Genomic DNA, 19,647 nt, shown 5'->3' with positions numbered 1-19,647 from the left:
GAGGTCGTGGGTTCAAATCCCGGCTCCGCCAATTGCCGACCATGTGACTTTGGCCAAGACGCTTCACTTCTCTGGGCCTCAGTTGCCTCATCTGGAAAATGGGAATTAAGACTGTGAGCCCCCCGTGGGACAACCTGATCACCTTCCCCAGCGCTTAGAACAGTGCTTTGCACATAGTAAGTGCTTAATAAATGCTCTCATTATTATTATTATTATTGATCCGCTTGCCTCCCTCACCTGTTGGGGCAAAGTTTTCAGCCTCCCATTTGCAGGTGGACAAAATCTGTCCCAGGACTTCCCCGAACGTTTCTTCCTTCCAAGCGCTTAGTACAGTGCTCTGCACACACTCAGTAAATGCGATTGAACGAATCCCTTTTCCCCAGCTCCCTTGCCTGCGAAGTCGAATAGCGTCATGGTGTTCTCTGGTTATCGTGGATGTATCCAAGGGATTATATTTTACAAGCGCTTAGTCCAGTGCTGTGTGCACAGTAAGTGCTCAATAAATCCGATTGAATGAAGGAATAAGGTCCCCGAGGGCGAAGATTCTGTTTTTAAAATAATAATAATAATAATAATGTCGGGTGGCAACTTGGGCAGGCTAGAAATGACATGAAGGCGTCCAGCAGTTTAGTCATTGGACTCTCTCTCGGGTGAGCAAATAGCCATATCCTGTTTAACTGGGATGTCTCCTTTTTTTCTTTTTAAACAGGCTCATAGCACGTCAGCTGGCTAAAATTCACGCTATCCATGCGCACAATGGCTGGATTCCCAAATCTAATCTTTGGCTGAAGATGGGGAAGTACTTCTCCCTCATACCCACGGAATTCGCCGATGAGGAAATCAATAAAAGGTAAAAATGATTTTGCCTTCCATTTTCAACTGGTATATTGCTTTTTCCTGACTGTCTAATCCTACCCTGCTACCCTCTTTCTCCACCCGCCAATCACCTCCACCCCCTCCTGGGGTCCGGGTCCTGGGAACGAAATCAGCGTCCTGAACAGCCCGGGAGTCAGAAGGACCTGGGTTCTAATTCCGACTTTGCCGTGTGACCTTGGACAAAGCACTTGACTTCTCTGGGCCTCAGTTTCCTCATCTAGAAAATGGGGATGGAGACTGGGAGCCCCACGTGGGACAGCGATTGTGCTCAATGCAGTGATCTCATATCCACCCCAGCGCTTAGTACAATGCCTGGCGTATGGTAATTGCTCACTCCCGGCCCTTTCGCTTATCTGCTGTGTGGCCTTGGGCGAGTCACTTCACTTCTCCGTTCCTCAGTTCCCTCATCTGTAAAATGGAGTTAGAGACCATGAGCCCAGCATGGAACAGTGACTGTCTAGCCCCATTTGCTTGAATCCGCCCCAGCGCTTAGGACAGTGCCTGGCACATAGTAAGCGCTTGACAAATACCGCAATTATAATAATAATAATGATGGCATTTAGTAAGCACTTACTATGTGCAAAGCATTGTTCTAAGTGCTGGGGAGGTTACAGGGGGATCAGGTTGTCCCATGTTGGGCTCACGGTCTTCATCCCCATTTTATAGATGAGGGAACTGAGGCGCAGAGAAGTGAAGTGACTTGCCCAAAGTCACCCAGCTGACAATTGGCGGAGCCGGGATTTGAACCCATGACCTGACTCCAAAGCCCGTGCTCTTTCCACTGAGCCACGGTGCTTCTCTATTATTAATAGCTGTATGCTTCTCAATTATTATTACTATTATTAATGAGTACCACAGCTATCACTATTATTATTTATTAATAACAAATACCACGACTATCACTATTATTGTTATTATCGTGTGGTAACATGGAGACCCCCTTCCGTGAAGGGAAACTGGGGGCGTGTTTGTGTGCATGCGTGCACACGTGTCCCGGGCTCCATGGGGGAGCAGCATGGCCTAGTGGATAAGGCCTAGGGGTCAGAAGGATCTGGGTTCTAGTCCTGGCTCTGCCCCATGTCTGCCGTGTGGCCTTGGGAAAGTCACTTCCCTTCTCTGGGCCTCAGTGACCTCATCTGGAAAAACGGGGCTTAAGATTGTGAGCCCTATGCGGGGCAGGGACTGTGTCCAACCCGATCTGCTTGTATCCACCCCAGCGGATACTGTGCCAAGCAGTACAGTGCTTGGCACCTAGTGAGCGTTTAACATTCATTCATTCATTCAATCGTATTTATTGAGCGCTTACTGTGTGCAGAGCACTGTATTAAGCGCTTGGGAAGTACAAGTCGGCAAATACCATAATAATAATAACAATAATAATAATAATATTATTATTGTTATTATTATTACTGAGAAGCAGGCACGATGCCCTCTGGCTTACCTGCTCGTACCTTGGGCTTCCCCGGCCCCACTCTCCCTCCTGCGTCGTCTCCGACACCTTCTTTCGGACAGTTGATACTCCCCCCCCCCCCCGGCCCCCCAAACGCCACAGCCCCTGCACCCCCATCTTTCAAGTGTAGATCCTAAATGACTTATTTATTCATTCAGTCGTATTTATTGAGCGCTTCCTGTGTGCAGAGCACTGTACTCAGCACTTGGGAAGTACAAGTCATATAGAGGCGGTCCCTACCTAACAACGGGCTCACAGTCTAGAAGGGGGAGACAGACAACAAAGCAGAACAAGTGGACAGGTGTTAAGTCGTCAGAACAAATAGAATTAAAGCTAGATGCACATCATTAACAAAATAAATAGAATAGTAAATATGTACAAGTAGAATAGAGTGATAAATCTGTACAAACATATATACACATCCACGGCACATCCGCCAAGCTCGCTCTCTTCCTCCCTTCAAAGCTCTACTGAGAGCTCACCGCCTCCAGGAGGCCTTCCCACACTCAGCCCCCTCCTTCCCCTCCCCAGAGCACCTGTATATATGTCTGTACGTATTTATTACTCTATTTATTTTATTTGTACATATTTATTCTATTTATTTTATTTTGTTAATATGTTTTGTTGTCTGTCTCCCCCTTCTAGACTGTGAGCCCACTGTTGGGTAGGGACCGTCTCTATATGTTGCCAACTTGGACTTCCCAAGCGCTTAGTACAGTGCTCTGCACACAGTAAGTGCTCAATAAATATGATAGAATGAATCAATATATGCAGATGCTGTGGGGAGGGGAAGGAGGTAGGGTGGGGGGATGGGGAGGAGGAGAGGGAAAAGGGGGCCCAGTGTGGGAAGGCCTCCCGGAGGAGGTGAGCTCTCAGGAGGGCTTTGAAGGGAGGAAGAGAGCTAGCTTGGCGGATGGGCAGAGGGATTGGGGGCATTCCAGGCCCGGGGGAGGACTTGGGCCGGGGGTCGACGGCGGGATGGGCGAGAACTCAAGTACTCACTCAAAACATAAATAAATGTCATCGGCGGGTGGACTGGAAGGCAGATGGGGGGTGAGCTCACCCCCGGCCCCCACTGCTCCAGGGAACTTAATAATAATAATAATAATAATAATAATAATAATAATGGTATTAAGCACTTACTATGTGCAAAGCACTGTTCTGAGTGCTGGGGAGGTTACAAGGTAATCAGGTTGTCCCACGTGGGGCTCACAGTCTTCATCCCCATTTTACAGATGAGGTAGCTGAGGCCCAGAGAAGTGAAGTGACTTGCCCAAAGTCACACAGCTGACAATTGGCAGAGCCGGGATTTGAACCCATGACCTCTGACTCCAATGCCCGGGTTCTTTCCCATTGAGCCACGCTGCTTCTCTTGTGGAACGTGGGTTTCCCTGGTGCCCGGCAAATAGGTGGGGAGAAATCCCCACGGGGGCCTGGGTCTCTGTCCAGAGTCGGGGCCGAGGGCCGAGTGCGAATTGGGCAGCGAGGCTAACCGTACCCATTCCTCCCCCTCGCCCCCCAGGAAGAGAAACCACTGTGGGCCAGCTGCATCCTCACCAACACAGCGCCCACAGCTCTAGGAAAGAAAAATGGTGGTGGATTTTGTTATGCTCTTAACTATGTGCCATTCATTCATTCAATCGTATTTATTGAGCGCTTGTTGTGTGCAGAGCACTGTACTAAGCGCTTGGGAAGTACAAGTCGGCAACATATAGAGACGGTCCCTACCCAACAATGGGCTCACGGTCTAGAAGGGGGAGACAGAGAACAAAACAAAACATATTAACAAAATAAAATAAATAGAATAACTGTGTACAAATTAAATAAATGGAGTAATAAATCCGTACAAACATATATCCATATATACAGGTGATGTGGGGGAGGGGAAGGGGGTGAGGCAGGAGGGATGGAGAGGGGAAGGAGGGGGCTCAGTCTCAGTCAGTGCCAGCACTGTGATAAGCGCCGGGTGGAGACAAGCAAATCAAGTTGGACGTAGTCCCTTGTCCCACGTGGGGCTCACAGTCTCCATCCCCATTTTACAGAGGAGGGAACTGAGGCTCAGAGAAGTGATGTGACTTGCCCAAGGTCATACAGCAGACAAGTGTGTGCAGCAGACTGAGCCCCCTCCTTCCTCTCCCCCCGTCCCCCTCCCCCCCACCTTACCTCCTTCCCCTCCCCACAGCACCTCTATATATGTTTGTACAGATTTATTACTTTATTTTACTTGTACATATTTACTATTCTATTTATTTTGTGAATATGTCTTGTTTTGTTGTCTGTCTCCCCCTTCTAGACTGTGAGCCCGCTGTTGGGTAGGGACCTTCTCTATATGTTGCCGACTTGGACTTCCCAAGCGCTTAATACAGTGCTCTGCACACAGTAAGCACTCAATAAACACGATTGAATGAATGAATGAAGTGGCAGAGCCGGGATTGGAACCCATGACCTATTGATTCCCAAGCCCGGGCTAGCCACTAGGCCACCTTGAATCATAGAGAAGTAGCGTGGCTCAGTGGGAAAAAGCCCGGGCTTTGGAGTCAGAGGTCATGGGTTCAAATACCGGCTCTGCCACTTGTCAGCTTTGTGACTTTGGGCAAGTCACTTTACTGTGCCTCAGTTCCCTCATCTGTAAAATGGGGAAGAAGACTGTGAGCCCCCCTTGGGACAACCTGATCACCTTGTAACCTCCCCAGCCCTGAGTACAGTGCGTTGCACCTAGTAAGCGCTTAATAATGCCATTATTATTATTATTATTATAACCCAGTTCATAGAGTTTATTTTGAGGGTAAGGGTCCGGGGCTGTGACGTAGATGGTCTTGGGGCCTTGGGTTCTCGCTCCTTAGGTGCTGCCGGACTCACATTCTACCTGGCAAAAATCCATCATCATCAATCGTATTTATTGAGCGCTTACTATGTGCAGAGCACTGTACTAAGCGCTTGGGAAGTACAAATTGGCAACATCTAGAGACAGTCCCTACCCAACAGTGGGCTCACAGTCTAGAAAGGGGAGACAGACAACAAAACCAAACATACTAACAAAATAAAATAAATAGAATAGATATGTACAAATGAAATTAATAAATAAATAGAGTAAAAAAATATGTACAAACATATATCCATATATACAGGTGCTGTGGGGAAGGGAAGGAGGTAAGATGGGGGGGATGGAGAGGGGGACGAGGGGGATAGGAAGGAAGGGGCTCAGTCTGGGAAGGCCTCCTGGAGGAGGTGAGCTCTCGGCAGGGCCTTGTTGTTTGTACGCTTCCTACTACTAATAATAATTAATAATTATTATACTAAGAATTAATAATAATAATGATGGTACTTAAGTGCTTACTATATGCCAAGCACAATTCTAAGCACTGGGGTCGATACAGGTGAATCAGATTGGACTCAATCCCCGTCCCACTGGGGGCTCACACACTGCTTTTATTTTATTTTATAGTATTTGTTAAATGCTTACTTTGTGCCAGGCACTGTAATGATAGTTGTGGCGTGTGTTAAGCGCTTTCTGCGTGCCAGGCACTGTACTAAGCGCTGGGATGGAGCCAAGTAAATAGGGTTGGACACAGTCCCTGTTCCACAGAGGGCTCACAGACTCAATCCCCATTTTCTAGACTGTGAGCCTGCTGTTGGGTAGGGACCATCTCTATATGTTGCCAACTTGTGGTTCCCAAGCGCTTAGTACAGTGCTCTGCACACAGTAAGCGCTCAATAAATATGATTGAATGAATGAGTTTTCCAGACGAGGTAACAGGCCCAGAGACGTGATGTGACCTGCTCAGGTCTCACAGCAGACAAGTGGCAGAGGCGGGATTAGAACCCACATCAGCTGTGTGACTCTGGGCAAGTCACTTCCCTTGTCTGTGCCTCAGTTACCTCATCTGTAAAATGGGGATGAAGACTGGGAGCCCCACGGGGGACATCCTGATCACCTTGTATCTCTCCCGGTGCTTAGAATAGTGCGTGGCACATAGTAAGCGCTTAACAAATGCCATCGTTATCATTCTGACTCCTAGGCCGGAGTTCCGTCTACTTTGCCACGCCACTTGCGGTGTGCAGAAGCCCTTGGGAGAGTCCAGCACAGCCCGGGTTGGGCTTCATTTCATTCAGTCGTATTTATTGAGCGCTTACTGTGTGCAGAGCACTGTACTAAGCGCTTCACGTTCCCTTCCCCAGCCAAAACGCCCAGAAGAGCCCCAGGCTGGGGGGGGAAATCCAAAGCAGAAGCCGACGGGGACTGTCTCTATATGTTCCCAAGTTGTACTTCCCAAGCGCTTAGTACAGTGCTCTACACACAGTAAGCGCTCAATAAATACGATTGATTGATTTGATTGACAGGGCCGTGGGCATATTTCTGGAGGGGGAGCGCATGGGCAGCTGCACCCTGAGCTCCTCCTTCGGAGGGGGGCCTGACTGCTCAGTCCATCAATCGTATTTAGTGAGCGCTTACTGTGTGCAAAGCACTCTACTGAGCAGTTGGGAGAGAACAATACAGCAACATGAGAAGCAGCGTGGCTCAGTGGAAAGAGCCCGGGCTTCGGAGTCAGAGGTCGTGGGTTCGAATCCCAGCTCCGCCACTTTTCAGCTGTGTGACTTTGAGCAAGTCACTTCACTTCTCTGGGCCTCAGTTCCCTCATCTGTCAAATGGGGATTAAGACTGTGAGCCCCCCGTGGGACAACCTGATCTCCTTGTAACCTCCCCAGTGCTTAGTACAGTGCTTTGCACATAGCGCTTAATAAATGCCATCGTTATTATTATTTATTATTCTCTGGGCCTGTTACCTCATCCGTAAAATGGGGATGAAGACTGTGAGCCCCCCGTGGGACAACCTGATCACTTTGTAATAATAATAATGATGATGGCATTTATTAAGCGCTTACTATGTGCAAAGCACTGTTCTAAGCGCTGGGGAGGTTACAAGGGGATCAGGTTGTCCCACGGGGGGCTCACAGTCTTAATCCCCATTTTACAGATGAGGTAACTGAGGCTCAGAGAAATGAAGTGACGTGCCCAAAGTCCCACAGCTGACAAGTGGCGGAGCCGGGATTTGAACCCATGACCTCTGACTCCAAAGCTCGGGCTCTTTTCCACTGAGCCACGCTGTTTCTCAACCTCCCCTCCTTATTCATTCATTAATTCAATCGTGTTTATTGAGTGCTTACTGTGTGCAGAGCACTGTACTAACCGCTTGGGAAATACAAGTTGGCAACATATAGAGACGGTCCCTACCCAACGATGGGCTCACAGTCTAGAAGGAGAAGACAGAGAACAAAACAAAACATTAACAAAATAAAATAAGTAGAATAAATATGTACAAGTAAAATAAATAAATTTATTTATTTCCCCAGCGCTTAGAACAGTGCCTTGCACATAGTAAGAGCTTAATAATTTATAATTATCTATTAATAATATTTATTTATTTATTTTACTTGTACATTTTTATTCTGCTTAGTTTATTTTGTTAATATGTTTGGTTTTGTTCTCTGTCTCCCCCTTCTAGACTGTGAGCCCGCTGTTGGGTAGGGACCGTCTCTATAGAAGAGAAGCAGCGTGGCTCAGTGGAAAGAGCCCGGGCTTTGGAGTCAGAGGTCATGGGTTCGAATCCCAGCTCCGCCACATGTCTGCTGTGTGACCTTGGGCAAGTCACTTAACTTCTCTGAGCCTCAGTTACCTCATCTGTAAAATGGAGATTAAGACTGTGAGCCCCAAGTGGGACAACTTGATCACCTTGTATCCCCCCCCCCCCCCAGTGCTTAGAACAGTGCTCTGAATATAGTGCTTAACAAATGCCATCATTATTATATGTTGCCAACTTGTACTTCCCAAGCGCTTAGTCCAGTGCTCTGCATACAGTAAGCGCTCAGTAAATGCAATTGAATGAATGAATGAATAATAAATTTCATCTTTATTAATAAACAGACACATTCCTTGCCCACGAAGAGCTTAGAGTCTAGAGGGAGAGACAGACGGGAGCGGAGTGTGCGGGCTGGGCTGGAGAAGGACAGAAGGGAGGTGAGGGAGGAGGGGGCGAGGGGATGGACAGCCTTTAGAGCCGATGGTGAGGAGTTTTTGTTGGATGTGGAGGTGGATGGGCAACCGCTGGAGTCTTTTGACTTTTGAGGGAGGGGGGAGACGAGGCCCGAATGTTTCTGTAGAAAGATAACTTGTACAGCGGAGTGAACTATGGACTGGAGCGGGGAGAGGCAGGAGGCTGATGTGATCATCCAGGCGGGATAAGAGATTGGATTAACGCGGTACCAGTTTGGATGGAGAGGAAAGGGAGGATTTTAGCCACATTCAAAGAAGGGGGAATCGGCAGGATTTAGCGACGGCTTGAACATGTGAGTTGAAGGAGGGAGAGGAGTCGAGGAGAACGCCAAGGAGACGGGAAGGTGGGTGGGACAGGGTTTGGGTGGGAAGATGAGGGGCTCCGTCTTGGGCCTGTTAAGTTTGAGGTGACGGGAGGGCGGCCAAGGAGAGACGCCCTGAAGGCCGGAGGAAACGGGAGGCTGGGAGAGAGCGAGAGAGATATGAGGCCTGGAGGGGGAGATTTGGGCCTCATCCGCATGGAGGTGGCAGTTGAAGCCGGGGGAGCGACTGAGTTCTCCGAGGGAGTGGGTGTTGGAGGGGACGCTCCCCAGTGCTTACTACAGTGCTTCACGCGTAGTAAGGGCTCAGTAAAGGCCACTGATGGGGCAGAGGGGACAGAGTGGGCCCAGGGCTGAGGTCTCCGCCCGGTCACCGGGCGTCACCGTGATGGCCAACCCCGTACCAACCTTCTGGGTCTGCCCCAACCGCCCCCGCCCAAGGCAGTGTGCTAGACAGCCGGCCTCCGGGCCAGGAATGGGCGGCGGGGACAGTCCAGCGGGCCCCATCCCTCCCCAGGGCAGCCCGCGGCACCGCCACCGTCCCCTTGGGCGTCTGCCTCGTCTGCCCCCAGCCACAGGCCGAGCCTGGAAGCCTGCCATCACCATTTGGCCTCCTCCTCCTCACCCTCCTCACTCTTCTCCCTCTCCTCCCCCCTTCCCCCTCCCTCCCCCTTCTCCCCTTCCTCCCCCCCTGCCCCCTTCATCCCCCTTCCTCCTCCCTCCTCCCCCCTCCCTCCTCCCCTCTCCCTCCTCCTCTTCCCCCCTCCTCCTCCTCTTCCCCCTCCTCCTCTTCCTCCTCCTCCTCCTCTTCCTCCTCCTCTTTCTCCCTTCCCCCTCCTCCTCTTCCCCCCCTCCTCTTCCTCCTCTTCGACCTCCTCCTCCCCCTTCCCCCTCTTCCCCCTTCCCCCTCCTCCCCCTCCTCTTTCTCCTTCTCCCCCCTCCTCCTTTCCCCCTCCTCCTCCTCTTCCCCCCCTCTTCCCCCCCTCTTCCTCCTCCTCCTCCTCTTCCCTCTCCTCCTCTTCCCCCTCCCCCTCCTCCTCTTTCCCCCTCCTCCCTCCTCCTCTTTCCCCCTCCTCCCTCCTCCTCTTTCCCCCCTCCTTCTCCTCCCCCTCCTCCTCCCCCTCCTCCTCCTCTCCTCCTCCTCCCCCTCTCCTCCTCTCCTTCCCCCTCCTCCCTCCTCCTCTTCCTCCTCCTCCTCTTCCTCCTCCTCCTCTCCCCCCTCCTCCCTCCCCCTTCTGCTCCTCCCTCTCCTCCTCCTGTCCTCCTTCCCCCTTCCTTCCCCTCCCCCTGCACTGCCCGGTCTTATCGGAGCAGCCAGGTGTCCGCCCCACCCCTGCTCATTTTGTAATTCCACCCTCTTACCGTTTATTTCTCACAGGCGCTTCCTGGAGCGCCGCGTCGGTTCAGTCAGTCCACCGGTCCTGTTTATCGAGCGCTCACTGCGTGCAGAACAGTGTACTGAGTGCGTGGGAGAGGATGGTATAACCATATAACAGACACCCACTGCCCACAGGGAGCTCACAGGCCAGAGGGGGAGACGGGCAGGAATAGAAGTAAATAAATGGGGGGTGTGGGGCTGCAAGGGGGATGAAGAAAGGGAGCGAGTCAGGGCGATGCAGAAGGGAGTGGGAGAATGAATCAATCGTATTTATTGAGCGCTTACTGTGTGCAGAGCACTGTACTAAGCACTTGGGAAGTACAAGGTGGCAACATATAGAGACGGTCCCTACCCAACCGTGGGACTCACGAGGAAAGGGGGCTTAGGGAAGGCCTCCTGGAGGAGATGGGCCTTCAATAAGGCTTTGTAGAGGGGGAGAGTAATCGTCTGTGGGAAGACTGGGAGCCCGTTGTTGGGTAGGGACCGTCTCTATATGTTGCCAACTTGTACCTCCCAAGCGCTCAGTCCAGTGCTCTGCACACAGCAAGTGCTCAATAAATACGATTGAATGAATGAATGAATTAGAGGAGGAAGGGAGCTCCTGACCAGAGGCAGGACGGGGGCGAGAGGTCGGAGGGCGAGTTTGAGGGCACACTTGACCGTGGTGGGTCCTGGACTGTGAACCCCCTTCTAGACTGTGAGCCCACTGTTGGGTAGGGACTGTCTCTATATGTCGCCAACTTGTACTTCCCAAGCGCTTAGTACAGTGCTCTGCACACAGTAAGCACTCAATAAATACGATTGATTGATTGGACTGTTTACCGCTGGCGAGTTCGAGGGCACACTTGGCCATGGTGGGCCCTGGACTGTTTACCGCGTGGTGCCCACTCCTGGTTGGGGGTCTCGGCCGAGGCTGGTCCTCCATGCCCGGGCGTCCTGGGACCCCTCAGGACTGGCAGTTCCCTCCTCCACCCCCCACCCTTGGCCATTGAGCAGTTGAGCCTGACGCTCTTGAGACCTATAACTGTCAGCTCATTGTGGGCAGGGTATGTCTCCTGTATTGGACTCTCCCTATGGCTTAGTCCAGTGCTCTGCACAAAGTGTGCGCTCAATAAGTAGGATTGAATGAATGAATGGGAGAGGGGCTGCCCTGTGGGGGCTTTAGGCGGTAGTCTCGCCCAGCGTGGCTCAGTGGAAAGAGCCCGGGCTGTGGAGGCTGAGGTCATGGGTTCACATCCCGGCTCCGCCAATTGTCAATCAATTGTATTTATTGAGCGCTTACTGTGTGGAGAGCACTGTCAGCTGTGTGACTTTGGGCCAGTCACTTCACTTCTCTGTGCCTCCGTTCCCTCACCTGTAAAATGGGGATTAAGACTGTGAGCCCCACGTGGGACAACCCTGATTACCTTGTATCCCCCCCGGCGCTTAGAACAGTGCTTAGCACGTAGTAAGCGCTTAACAAATACCAACATTATTATTATTACAAAGCCGGTGCCGCCTCCTCCGTCCTTCCGGCCTCCAACTTCAGCCCGGGGCGGGATGTCCCGTGGCCGCTGACCGCCGTGGGCCTTTAGTCCCCAGGTCAGGTTGACCTGTGTGCTCTGCACACAGTAAGCGCTCAATAAATGCCATTGATTGATTGATTGATTGATTGAGAAGCCCCATGGCTTAGTGGATAGAGCCCGGGCTTGGGAGTCTGAGGACGTGGGTTGTCATCCTGACTCCGCCACTCATCTGCTGTGTGATCTTGGGCAAACCCACTTTGCTTCTCTGGGCCTCCGTTCCCTCATCTGTAAAATGGGGACGAAGACTGTGAGCCCCACGGGGGCCAACCTGATGACCTTGTATCTCCCCCAGTGTTTAGAGCAGTGCTTGGCACATAGTAAGCGCTTTAATCAATCAACCAATCAATCAATCGTATTTATTGAGCGCTTACTATGTGCAGAGCGCTGTACTAAGCGCTTGGGAAGTACAAATTGGCAACATATAGAGACGGTCCCTACCCAACAGTGGGCTCACAGTCTAAAAGGGGGAGACAGAGAACAGAACCAAACATACCAACAAAATAAAATAAGTAGAATAGATATGTACAAGTAAAATAAATAGAGTAATAAATACGTACAAACGTATATCCATATATCCAGGTGCTGTGGGGAAGGGAAGGAGGTAAGATGGGGGGGATGGAGAGGGGGACGAGGGGGAGAGGAAGGAAGGGGCTCAGTCTGGGAAGGCCTCCAACATAGAAATACCATCATTATTTTTATTATTATTACTTTGAGTGTCCGCTTAGCCAAGAGGCAGAAGTGTGACCGATGACCGTGGGCAAGTCCCTTCGCTTCTCTGGGCCTCGGTGACCTCATCTGTAAAATGGGGGTTAAGACTGTGAGCCCCACGTCGGACAGGGATTGGGTCCAACCTGATTAGCCCGGATCTACCCCAGCGCTTAGTGCAGTGCCTGGCACGTAGTAAGCGCTGAACCAATACCGCAAAAAAATACAACCAAAAAGCCACTGGTGAGTGTCCAGATCCCGCTAAAACCCCCTCTGAGGAATGAGCCCATACATGTCCCGAAGGGCTTCGGAAATGCCAAGGGGGAGGGCAGAGAGAGGTAATAGGAGGAAGTATTTTTTTCATTTGGGTTTTTTTTTTTTTTGTTCTGTTTTGTTTTGGAAAAATGTTCCCACAACAACAGGTTCCGGTAGATATTTTTCCCTCCCAGGGCATTCTGGTTCTGTGACCCAGAATGGCCTTTTTAAACCGTTAATGACAATGTAGGCTGTCCATAATAATCATGATGGTCTTTGGTAAGCGCTTACTGTGTGCTTACTTTCTTCCCAGGCCGAGCCCCACCTTTTCCCCTGCTCCTCTTCCCCTCCCCATCGCCCGACAGTGCTTTGCACATAGTAAGCGCTTAATAAATGCCATTATTATTATTATTTTTTATTCCCTCTGCCCTACCCCCTTCCCTGCCCCACAGCACTTGTTTACATTTGTACATATTTATTATTCTATTTATTTTATTACTGATGTGTATGGAGAAGCAGTGTGGCTCAGTGGGAAGAGCCCGGGCTTGGGAGCCAGAGGTTGTGGGTTCTAATCCCGGCTCTGCCACTTGTCAGCCGTGTGACTTTGGGCAAGTCACTTAACTTCTCTGGGCCTCAGTTCCCTCATCTGTAAAATGGATATTAAGACTGAGCTCCTCGTGGGACAACCTGATCACCTTGTATCCCCCCCAGCGCTTAGAACAGTGCTTCGCACATAGTAAGCGCTTAACAAGTGCCATCATTATTATTATTATCTTTTAGACTGTGAGCCCACTGTTGGGTAGGGACTGTCTCTGCATGTTGCCAACTTGTACTTCCCAAGTGCTTAGTACAGTGCTCTGCACACAGTAAGCGCTCAATAAATACGATTGATGATGATGATGGATTATTATTATATAGCTATAATTCTATTTATCTGTTCTGATGATATTGATGCCTGTCTGCTTGTTTTGTCTGCTTGTTTTGTCGCCTGTCTCCCCCTTCAAGACTGTGAGCCTGTTGTTGGGTAGGGATTGTCTCTCTCTGTTGCTGAATTGTACTTTCCAAGCGCTTAGTACAGTGCTCTGCATGCAGTAAGTGCTCAATAAGTACGATTGAATGAATAAATGAATGCCAGACACTGGACTAATTGCTGGGGTGGATACACGCAACCGGGGCTGGAGACAGTCACTGCTGCACAGGGCTCACAGTCTTCACCCCCATTTTACAGAGAAGTGAAGTGACCAGCCCAAGGCCACACAGCGGGCGAGTGGCGGAGCCGGGATTAGAACCCATGACCTTCTGATGCCCGGGCCCGGGCTCTAGCCACTAGGCCATGCTGCTCCTCTATGCAGGGGGCGGCTTCCCAAGGCCCTGAAGGCGAATCAGTGCTATTTCCTGAGCGCTACCTGTTTGCAGACCGCTGAACTAAGTGCTTGGGAGAGTACAGAGAAGCAGCGTGGCCCAGTGGAAAGAGCCCGGGCTTCGGAGTCAGAGGTCATGGGTTCAAATCCCGGCTCCGCCAATTGTCAGCTGTATGACTTTGGTCAAGCACTTCAGTTCTCTGGGCCTCAGTTCCCTCATCTGGAAAATGAGGTTGCCAACTTGTACTTCCCAAGCGCTTAGTCCAGTGCTCTGCACACAGTAAGCGCTCAATAAATACGATTGAATGAATGAATAAAATGGAGATGAAGACTGTGAGCCCCCCCCCCGTGGGACAACCTGATCACCTTGTAACCTCCCCTGCGCTTTGAACAGTATTTTGCACATAGTAAGCGCTTAATAAATGCCATTACTATTATTGTCATCCCTAAATACTTGGTTGGTGCTGATGGCTATGTCCCAAGCTGAGTAGGAGTGGAATCAATTATATTGAAACAACACCCTTGATTGGTTCAGCCCACGTATCGGAGGGTTTATTTTTGTTTCTTTGTTTTTTAAATGGCATTTAAGTGCATAGTTTGTGCCAGCCTCTGGGGTAGACACGCCCTGATTGGGTTGGACACTGGGGCTCACAGTCTTAATAATAATAACAATAATAATAATAATAATAATAATGGCATTTGTTAAGCGCTTACTATGTGCAAGGCACTGTTCTAAGTGCTGGGGAGGATACAAGGTGATCAAGTTGTCCCACGGGGGGCTCTCAGTTTTTTTTTTTCCTACCCTATTTTACAGATGAGGGAACTGAGGCACAGTGAAGTGACTTGCCCAGGGTCACTCAGCAGACAAGTGGCAGGGCCAGGATTAAAACCCAGGCCCGGGCGTTATCTACCAGGCCGTATTGCTTCTCAATTCGAACGGTTCCCTTAGTAGACAGGTGCGACGACCCTCATAAAGTCCTTCCCCTCCCCACAGCACTTGTATATAATAATAATAATAGTAATAATAATAACGATGGCATTTGTTAAGCACTTACTATGTGCAAAGCACTGTTCTAAGCACTGGGGGGATACACGGTGATCAGGTTGTCCCACGTGGGGCTCAAAGTCTTAATCCCCATTTTACAGATGAGGGAACTGAGGCGCGGAGAAGTTAAGTGACTTGCCCAAGGTCACACAGCTGACAGTTGGCAGAGCCGGGATCTGAACCCATGACTTCTGACTCCAAAACCTGGACTCTTTCCACTGAGCCACGCTGCGTATTGTTGTCTGTCTCCCCCTTCTAGATCGTGAGCCCGTTGTCGGGTAGGGACCGCCTCTATCCGTTGCCGGCTTGTACTTCCCAAGCGCTTAGTCCAGTGCTCTGCACACAGTAAGCGCTCAATAAATACGGTTGAATGAATGACTAAAGTCATTTCCCTGATAATGATACTAATTGTAATCGCTTTAATATGTTAAGCGATGACTCTGTGCCCAGCGCCGGAGGAGATCATCACGTCCCGCCTGGGGCTCACAAAGAGCAGGTCTTTGAGTCCCCGTTTCGCAGCCGAGGGCACCGAGGCCCAGAGAAGTGAAGCGCCTTGCCCAAGGTCACAGAGCAGACAAACGGCAGAGGCGGGGCGAGAACCCGGGTCTTCCGACTGCCGGGCCCCAACCCTTTCCACTCGGCCCCGCCGCTTCCCTCTCTCGGCCCTTGAGAAGGGCGTGGGTGAGCAGGGGGTAACTTGGTGCTTTCCTTTCAACCCGCCCAGGTTTTTGGAGGACGTCCCAAGCCCCCAGGTCCTGCAGGAGGAGATGACGTGGATGAAGGAGTACCTGGCCAACCTGGGCTCGCCCGTCGTCCTCTGCCACAACGACCTCTTGTGTAAGAACATCATCTACAATGACAAGCAGGGTAAGTAGCCCGGCCCCCCACTCCTAGGGGCTCTCCTTCATCCCCTGGGGCTTGGGGTCTTGACGTTGGGCCCATGCCGGGCACCACTCTAAGTCACCAGCCCGCGGGCACCTCTCTGATTCACAAGTTTGTGGGTGCCACTCTAATTCACCAGCCTGCGGGCGTCACTCTAATTCACCAGCCTGCGGGCGTCACTCTAATTCACCAGCCTGCAGGCATCACTCTAATTCATCAGCCTGCGGGCGTCACTCTAATTCACCAGCCTGCGGGCATCACTCTAATTCACCAGCCTGCGGGCGCCACTCTAATTCACCAGCCTACGGGCGCCACTCTGATTCACCAGCCTGGGGGCACCACTAATTCACCAGCCTACGGGCACCACTCTTGATTCACAAGTCTGTTGGCACCACTGTAATTCACCAGCCTACAGGCACCACTCTAATTCACCAGCATGCGGGCACCACTCTTAATTCAGCAGCCTACAGGAGCCATTCTAATTCACCAGCATACGAGCACCACTCTTATTCACAAGTCAGTGGATGCCACTCTAATTCACCAGCCTACGGGCACCACTCTTGATTCACAAGTCTGTGGCCACCACTGTAATTCACCAGCCTGCAGGCATCACTCTAATTCACCAGCTTGCGGGCAGCACTCTAATTCACCAGCCTACAGGCGCCACTCTAATTCACCAGTCTGAGGGCGCCACTCTAATTCACCAGCCTACGGGCACCACTCTAATTCACCAGCCTGGGACACCACTCTAATTCACCAGCCTACAGGAGCCACTCTTAATTCACCAGCATACAGGCACCACTCTTATTCACAAGTCTGTGGATGCCACTCTAATTCACCAGCCTACGGGCACCACTCTAATGCAGCAGGCTGCGGGCATCACCAGCCTACGGGAGCCACTCTAATTCACCAGCCTATGGGCACCACTCTGATTCACAAGTCTGGGGGCACCACTCTAATTCACCGGTCTGCGGGCACCACTCTAATTCACCAGCCTGGGGGCACCACTCTAATTCACCAGTCTGCGGGCACCACTCTGATTCACCAGCCTAGGGGCACCACCCTGATTCACAAGTCTGTGGGCACCACTCTAAATCACCGGTCTGTGGGCACCACTCTAATTCACCGGCCTGGGGCCACCACTCTAATTCACCGGTCTGCGGGCACCACTCTGATTCACAAGTCTGTGGGCGCCTCTCTAATTCACCAGCCTACGGGCACCACTCTGATTCATAAGTCTGTGGGCGCCACTCTAATTCACCAGCCTGCAGTGCAGTGGGTTGGATGTCTATGTTCTCTCTGTCTCTGTCCCTCCCTGTCTCCCCCTTCCTTCTGTCTCTCCTCTTTTTCCTCTCTCCCCCGCCTCTCAGACATTATCCCGATGGGCGAGGTGACCCATTTTGGAATTCGGTCGCCCTCCCACCCGCCCCCATCAGCCTCTAAGCCACGGGATGTGCCGGATATCTGGAGCTGATGGTCCTCTCTCCCCCTCTCCCCACCACCACCCCGCCAATGCCAGTGTCATCACGCCCACTTGGAAAACGGCCCGGCTCTCGGGCTCTGCCGGGTGCTTTGTAGTGCTTTCATTTTATTCCAACCCTGGCACGGCATCCATCGGTGGTATCTATATCCCCCGCCCTAGACCGTGAGCCCGTTGCGGGCAGGGATTGTCTCTCTCTATTGCCGTGTTGGACTTTCCAAGCGCTTAGTAGTGCTCTGCACACAGTAAGCGCTCAGTAAATACGACTGAATGCCTGAATGAATATTAGTGTGCCAACCACTGGACTAAGTGCTTGGGAACTGAATTGGTAGACGCGATCCCTGCCCACCGTGAGCTTCCAGTCTAGAATCTCGGCGTCGCTCCAGTATTGATGGCTGCCAAGCCCCCTGGTTTCCCGTTCTCCGTCTTTTATTCATCAGACTCACCAGCTCTCTGGAGGTTCATTCATTCAGTCGTATTTATTGAGCGCCTACTGTGTGCGGAGCACTGAGATGGAGGACGCGCCCCGGGGATCGGTCAGCTTGGCCCCATTCTGCTCGGGGTTTGAGAAGCAGCGTGGCTCAGTGGAAAGAGCCCGGGCTTTGGAGTCAGAGTTCACGGGTTCAAATCCCGGCTCCGCCAACTGTCAGCTGTGTGACCCTGGGCCAGTCACTTAATAATAATAATAATAATGATGGTATTTGCTAAGCGCTTACTATGTGCAAAGCACTGTTCTAAGCGCTGGGGAGGTTACAAGGTAATCGGGTTGTCCCACGGGGGGCTCACAGTTTTAATCCCCATTTTACAGATGAGGTAACTGAGGCCCAGAGAAGTTAAGTGACTTGCCCAAAGTCATCCAAAGTCACACAGCTGACCGTTGGTGGAGCCGGGATTTGAACCCGTGACCTCTGACTCCCAAGCCCAGGCTCTTTCCTCTGAGCCACGCTGCTTCTCCGATGAATCAATCAATCAATCGTATTTATTGAGCGCTTACTATGTGCAGAGCACTGTACTAAGCGCTTGGGAAGTACAAATTGGCATCACATAGAGACAGTCCCTACCCAACAGTGGGCTCACAGTCTAAAAGGGGGAGACAGAGAACAGAACCAAACATACCAACAAAGTAAAATAAGTAGGATAGAAATGTACAAGTAAAATAAATAAATAAATAAATAGAGTAATAAATATGTACAACCATATATACATATATACAGGTGCTGTGGGGAAGGGAAGGAGGTAAGACGGGGGGATGGAGAGGGGGACGAGGAGGAGAGGAAAGAAGGGGCTAGATGAACTTCTCTGGGCCTCAGTTCCCTCATCTGGAAAATGGGGATGAAAACCGTGAGCCCCCCATGGGGCAACCTGATCACCTTGTAACCTCCCCAGCGTGTAGAACAGTGCTTTGCACATAGTAAGCGCTTAACAGATACCATCATCATTATTATTATTATCAGTGAATCCCCATGCGTCTCCCGGAGAGATGTCGCGGGGTACAACGCTGTTAGCGTTTCATCATCATCATCATCATCAATCGTATTTATTGAGCGCTTACTGTGTGCAGAGCACTGGACTAAGCGCTTGGGAAGTACAAGTTGGCAACATATGGAGACAGTCCCTACCCAACAGTGGGCTCGCAGTCTAAACACGAGGCTCCGTTTTGAGGTCGGGAAGGGGCCGCTTTGGGGTTTAATATTGCTGCTACTTACTTTTCGCGCCTCGCCATCTCTCCCAAGCCGTAAAATTCACTCGCCCGGACACCAAGGTCAGTCTGGGCGCAGTGGAATCCCAAAGCAATACGGTCTGATCGTGTTGCCCCGGCGAATCCGGTGGTTTGAGGTTCGGTGGCTGAGAGATTTGGCTGGATCTTTCAGGCACGCCCGAAGAAAACGGGAATTTCGAGAGCCCGGTCAGCGAGACGCGTGTTTGGCGCCGAGGGTAAATGACACGGGACAGTGTCTGCTTTAGAAAGATGGAGCCCTTGAGATTCAGATTAAGAGAAGCAAATTCAGGTGAAGAGAAGCAGGGTGGCTCAGTGGAAAAAGAGCCCGGGCTTTGGAGTCAGAGGTCATGGGTTCAAATCCCGGCTCCACCAACTGTCAGCTGCGTGACCCTGGGCCAGTCACATAGGGCTTAATAAATGCCATCATTATTATTATCTTCTTTCTACTCCAATATTTAGAAATACCACTTCACAAATACCATCATCATTATTCTTCTTCTGAAAGGAAGGTTCAGGCTTCGGCCTCAAGATCAATCAATCAATCAGTCAGTCGTATTT

The 19,647-nt window shown here is 51.0% G+C and overlaps 1 protein-coding gene across 3 annotated transcripts in view; it reads left to right on the top strand.

Annotated features, from left to right (window-relative positions):
* Window positions 1-19,647, top strand: part of ETNK1 (ethanolamine kinase 1) — an 83,446-nt gene that overhangs the window by 39,663 nt on the left and 24,136 nt on the right. For all 3 annotated transcript variants that reach the window (XR_005454892.1, XR_005454890.1, XM_038760219.1), the window contains exons 3-4: window positions 710-850; window positions 15,732-15,874. Coding sequence is in view for 1 of the 3 variants with exons in the window: in XM_038760219.1 (XP_038616147.1) it covers window positions 710-850; window positions 15,732-15,874 (284 nt within the window). In the remaining 2 variants the exon portion in view is untranslated. The remainder of the gene's footprint in view (window positions 1-709; window positions 851-15,731; window positions 15,875-19,647) is intronic.

Source organism: Tachyglossus aculeatus, chromosome 2 (assembly GCF_015852505.1).
Source record: "Tachyglossus aculeatus isolate mTacAcu1 chromosome 2, mTacAcu1.pri, whole genome shotgun sequence".
Classification (NCBI taxonomy): Eukaryota; Metazoa; Chordata; class Mammalia; order Monotremata; family Tachyglossidae; genus Tachyglossus; species Tachyglossus aculeatus.
The sequence above is the reverse complement of the archived record's forward strand: the minus strand, read 5'-3'. Positions and strand labels throughout refer to the sequence as shown.